The following is a 6060-nucleotide window of genomic DNA, read 5'->3' on the forward strand; positions in this document are numbered from 1 at the left end:
AGCCTAAGCGGAAGTTGTAATTGAGCCATCCTAGCAGCGGGACCGAGCGACGTGGACCAGCCGGAGGTTTTATAAACTTCCAAGTTATGGGACAGCGATTAAGTAACGATGGTTTTCTGTAAATAGAGCTGAACTGCAGTCATAGAAGGACTTTAAATTCACCGCCACTTCCGCTAGCGTTGAGTTGAAGGCGATCGGTTGTGATCATTTATGAGATGATCCACAAAGAGACTGAATCAGACGCCTGGTTTTACACTTTGATCAGAGCAGTCTCTGCGGGGCTGGCTCACCTCATCTCTGGAGCCTTTCCAGCTTTTATTGCTTTTCTCTCTCGACCCGGAACGAGTGAGTGTGATTAATGCTGACACGTTTTTATTTTCCCCTCCGGTTTGAGTTTTATTTTGTTTTTCTTTAACCCCGTATTTTTCCTCTTTAATTCAGGTTGGTTTTCATGGCATCCTTTCCTGATGACAGTAGCTGTAAGTTGAACCTCAACTGCATAAACTAAAACTAAAAAAGTTTTCGTTAACTGCAATAAAAATAAAAACTAGACCTTGTCAAAACAAAGGAAAACTGACTTTACAAAACTAAAACTAAGTGAATTTCAAGGCTACATGCTTAGTTTGTGTCTTTATTACAATGCATTAATATGAAATTGACTCATTTGTTGTTGTTCCACATTATGCCAGCAGATGGCGCTATGGCAGGTAATTTTATCTGGGACTTTATTTTTTTCATAATTATTTTCTGTCTTGCCCCTGCTATTTGAGTTTTATTACACAAAACTCTACAACTAATAAAAACAAAACAAAAATACATAAAAATAAATAAACTAGCTAACAAATATTAAAACTAAAATAAAAGTAAAATGGAATTGAAAATCAAAACTTAATAGAAATAAAAAACATGAAAATTTCAATTACAAAGTATTTTAACCTTTGTATGTGTACCCTAATATGACCATGTTAGCTGTATACGTTAAGTATTTATGTTTATAAGTGTATATCCACTGTGTGCAGAATTATTAGGCAAGTTGTATTTTTGAGGATTATTTTTATTATTGGGCCACAATTTTGTTCTCAATCAACCAAAAGATTCCTTAATATCAAAGTTTCATATTTTGGAAGTTGTGTTTTTTTGTCAGATTTGGCCATTTTATGAGGATGTCTGTGTGTGCTGGTAAATATTACTGTGCAGAATTATTAGGCAACGTGATTTAAAAAAAACAACTATATACCCATCTCACTTGTTTATTTTCACCAGGGAAACCAATATACGTAACAACTCAAAATTAAGAGCCACCACAGCCTCCCAGACACTGTTCAGAGAGGTGGACTGTTTTCCCTCCCTGTAGATCTCACATTTCATGAAGGGCCACAGGTTTCTGATGGGGTTCAGATCAGGTAAACAAGGGGGTCATGTCATTATTTTTTCTCCTTTTAGACTTTTTCTGGCCAGCCACACTGTGGTGTATTTTGATGCATGTGACGGAGCACTGTCCTGCATGAATATCATGTTTTTCTTGAATGATGGTGACTTCTTCTTGTACCACTGTTTGAAGAAGGTGTCTTCCAGAAACTGGCAGTAGGTCTGGGAGTTGATCTTGACTCCATCATCAACCCGAAAAGGTCCAACAAGCTCATCTTTGATGATACCAGCCCATACCAGTACCCCACCTCCACCTTGCTGGCGTCTGAGTCCATAAGGAACTTGCTGACCTTTACTGATCCAGCCTGGTGCCCATCCATCCATCTGGCCCATCAAGACTCACTCATTTCATCAGACCAAAACACCTTGTTGAAATCAGTCTGCAGATATTTCTTGGCCCAATTTTGACGTTTTGTCTTGTGTGTCTTGTTCAAAGGTGACCTTTTTCAGCTTTCCTTACCTTGGCCAGGTCCCTGAGTATTGAGCACCTTGTGCTTCTCGGCACTCCAGACATGTTGCAGCTCTGAAATATGGCACAACTGGTGGCTAATGGCTTCCTGGCAACTTCACAATTGATCCTTCTCAAATCATAGGGAGTTATTTTGCATCTTCTTTTTTCAACACGCTTCTTGCGCCCCTGTTGGGTATTTGCCATGAACCGCTTGATTGTACGATGATCCCGCTTAGAAAGCTTAGCAATTTCCAAACTGCTGCACCCCTCTGAAAGACATCTGACAATTTTTGACAGTCTGTCAAATCTCTTTTCTGACCAATTTTGCCAAAGGAAAGAAGGTTGCCTAATAATTAAGCCGACCTTATATAGGGTGTTGATGTCATTAGGCCATTACAGAGATGCACCCCACCTGATTTACCTAATTGGTAGTTGACTTTCAAGCCTATACAGACTGGAGTTGGACATGTATGAAAAGGATGATGTGGTCGAAATACTCATTTGCCTTATAATTCTGCACACTGTTTATAATTTACTCACCTTAAGCCAAAACATATGTAACTTACATAGACGTGTAGACACATTGAAATATTTTTGGCACTAATAGAACCTCATAAAGTTACCATTAGGAGGCATCAACAAATAGCTTCCATCATACGTAGCAGTTTATTATGTGGAATGTCATTAATTTGTTTATTGCCTTTGTTTTAATGTGTTCTAAGCAGCAATGTCAAGAAAATATAGATCTCCAAATAGTTTAGATATTAATCAGTGTTTCTTTTTCTGTTTTAGTTCGGCTTCTTAATGACACAGGCCATCCTCCTCTTCTCCCCCCACGCTTCCCTCATCAAGAGGTTTCCACACAAGACAAAAGGCCGTGTTCACTGGATCCTGCAGGGCCTCTGTGCCTCCTGCGCAGTTCTGGGTCTTGTTGCCATTTCCTACAACAAGTACCTGAACGGTAAAGCACACTTCTCCTCCTGGCACGGTCTGCTGGGCCTGATCACGGTGTGTGTGGTGTGCGTGCAGTCCTTGGCGGCTGTGCCTCTCATCTACCACTCTCTGGCCAAAGGTTGGTCCCTCGCCAAGCTTAAGCGCTACCATGCTGCGTCCGGGCTTGTCACCTTTTTGCTGGGCAGCACCAGCCTGCTCCTGGGGCTCTGCTCCTCATGGTTTACAGCGTCTGTTGGGGGATATGCCTGGTACTTGGTGGCACTTTGCCCCACGCTCAGTGCTGTCATCATAATGAACCAGGTCTCCAGTGCTTACATCGCTAAAAAACGACTGCAGTCATGATGGAGATACATTTATTGGACAGTCGGCTCATTTTACTCCTTTTAAAAGACTGAACTACAACTTCTCAGGCCACAGACGTCCCTGCCTTTTTATGTTTGATGCTAAGTTTTAATAATGATCTTTCCATGTTTGAATGAATAAAGTCAAATTAAAAAATGTAAGAAATGCGGATCCTTTTGATTCTTATTTTGAGGCTCTTTTGATGCTTTAGGCATCTTACCATCCTGTCACAAATTTTTGCTTTCAGTAAAAAAATATATCAAATGTATCCATCTGTAAAAAGAACAAATGGCCACAAAGAAGTACAGGTGCTGGTCATAAAATTAGAATATCATGAAAAAGTAGATTGATTTCAGTAATTCCATTTAAAAAGTGAAACTTGTATATTATATTCATACATTACATACAAACTCATATATTTCAGATGTTTATTTTGTTTAATTTTGATGATTACAAATGACAACAAATGAAAATCTCAAATTCATCATATCAGAAAATTAGAATATTACTGAAGACCAATAAAAACAAAGGATTTATAGAAATGTTGGCCAACTGAAAAGTATGAACATGAAAAGTATGAGCATGTACAGCACTCAGTATTTAGTTGGGCCTCCTTTGGCCTGTATTACTGCAGCAATGCGGCGTGGCATGGAGTCGATCAGTCTGTGGCACTGCTCAGGTGTTATGATAGCCCAGGTTGCTCTAATAGTGGCTTTTAGCTCTTCTGAATTGTTGGGTCTGGTGTATTGCATCTTCTTCTTCACAATACCCCATAGATTTTCTATGGGGTTAAGGTCAGGAGAGTTTGCTGGCCAATTAAGAACAGGGATACCATGGTCCTTCAACCAGGTACTGGTAGCTTTGGCACTGTGTGCAGGTGCCAAGTCCTGTTGGAAAATGAAATCTGCATCTCCAAAAAGTTGGTCAGCTGCAGGAAGCATGAAGTGCTCTAAAACTTCCTGGTATGTGGCTGCGTTGACCCTGGACCTCAGAAAACACAATGGACCAACACCAGCAGATGACATGGCACCCCAAACCATCACTGACTGTGGAAACTTTACACTGGACTTCAAGCAACGTGGATGAAGTGCCTCTCTTCTTTTCCTCCAGACTCTGGGACCTTGATTTCCAAAGGAAATGCAAAATTTACTTTCATCAGAGAACATGACTTTGGACCACTAACCAGTCCTGTTTCTCTTTAGCCCAGGCAAGACGCTTCTGACGCTGTCTGTGGTTCAAGAGTGGCTTGACACAAGGAATGCGACAGCAGAAACCCATGTCTTTCATACGTCTGTGTGTGGTGGTTCTTGAAGCACTCACTCCAGCTGCAGTCCACTCTTTGTGAATCTCCCCCACAATTTTGAATGGGTTTTGTTTCACAATCCTCTCCAGGGTGCGGTTATCTCTCTTGCTTGTACACTTTTTTCGACCACATCTTTTCCTTCCCTTCGCCTCTCTATTAATGTGCTTGGACACTGAGCTCTGTGAACAGCCAGCCTCTTTAGCGATGACCTTTTGTGTCTTGCCCTCCTTGTGCAAGGTGTCGATGGTCGTCTTTTGGACAACTGTCAAGTCAGCAGTCTTCCCCATTATTGTGTAGCCTATAGAACTAGACTGAAAGACCATTTAAAGGCTTTTGCAGGTGGTTTGAGTTAATTAGCTGATTAGAGTGTGGCACCAGGGGCCATCAATTTTGAACCTTTTCACAATATTCTAATTTTCTGATATGATGAATTTGAGATTTTCATTTGTTGTCATTTGTAATCATCAAAATTAAACAAAATAAACATCTGAAATATATGAGTTTGTATGTAATGTATGAATATAATATACAAGTTTCACTTTTTAAATGGAATTACTGAAATCAATCTACTTTTTCATGATATTCTAATTTTATGACCAGCACCTGTAGATTGAAATGATTTTGAAATGCATATTTTTTACATGTTAATTAGAATGCTCTGTAAATGGAAAAACAATATAGAAAAACTGAAAAAGCTACAGAATTGTAGAGAATTAAGATATAAGAGGTATTAAAAACAAGCAGAACAAGATAGTATTTAAAGAACCAAAACATTAGATGTGTTGCAACTCCTTATGGTTGACTTTCCCATCCAAAACAGATCAATCCCAGATCAACTCAGGATTTGGTGAGTTCCTGTTATTCAAAGCTGGAGCACAAACTTTCCTCTAATCCACACGTACACACCCACCTGCTTTGTAATTCATTTTGCCTGGACAATATAGTACTTTTTTAACCACCCATGAGTTCAGTTAATATTTTGAATTAGGTCTAAAATGAAAAAAAAATATCTCTGAACTTATATATATGGGGATTGTTATCTTTAACACTCACACAGAAAAAAATTATCAAGCATGAAAATGTTTAATTGGCCAACAAGTCCAAGAAACCTGGATTTTCTATCCAAAATGTATCAGCCTAAAAAAGTCTTAAGAAAACCTTAACTTTCAGGAAAGTTTCAGCAGGTTTGGTTCCTCGTTTCCATTAGAACACAAAGTGACGCTACTGTTATCAATGCTCATATATTCTGTTTTCCTCCCATAATATCACTACTTTTGTTGCACTTTGCACACTCTTCCCCCCAACCCTTATAACCCAACCCAAACCCTGTATCTCCTCTGTTAAACTATATAAATTACTTGATCTAAATATATAGACAAAGAAAAAAAAAATGCTCTCATGTACATTTGTGGACACACTTTTGATGCTCTTTGTTTTGTTTGGTGGACCCCCCTCCTTTTTGTCTCACTGTATATTATTATATATATGAATAAAATATATTTATGTACAATAGAATATTATGATAGAATAATAAATACAAAAAGCTTCCCTGTAACGAACCCCTGCTTCTCAGTATGATCCA

General features: G+C 39.0%; 1 protein-coding gene across 1 annotated transcript; it reads left to right on the plus strand.

Moving 5' to 3' along the window:
* The first annotated feature begins 20 nt into the window (after window positions 1–20).
* Window positions 21–3342, plus strand: LOC119779958 (cytochrome b561 domain-containing protein 2). The gene is made up of 3 exons (XM_038279823.1): window positions 21–345; window positions 442–479; window positions 2672–3342. Exons 1-3 carry the CDS (start codon window positions 216–218, stop codon window positions 3173–3175), a joined length of 672 nt encoding a protein of 223 aa, XP_038135751.1. The 5' UTR covers window positions 21–215; the 3' UTR covers window positions 3176–3342.
* Window positions 3343–6060: the final 2718 nt, after the last annotated feature.

This window comes from Cyprinodon tularosa, unplaced genomic scaffold, assembly GCF_016077235.1.
Source record: "Cyprinodon tularosa strain WSP-4 unplaced genomic scaffold, ASM1607723v1 ctg154, whole genome shotgun sequence".
NCBI lineage: Eukaryota > Metazoa > Chordata > Actinopteri > Cyprinodontiformes > Cyprinodontidae > Cyprinodon > Cyprinodon tularosa.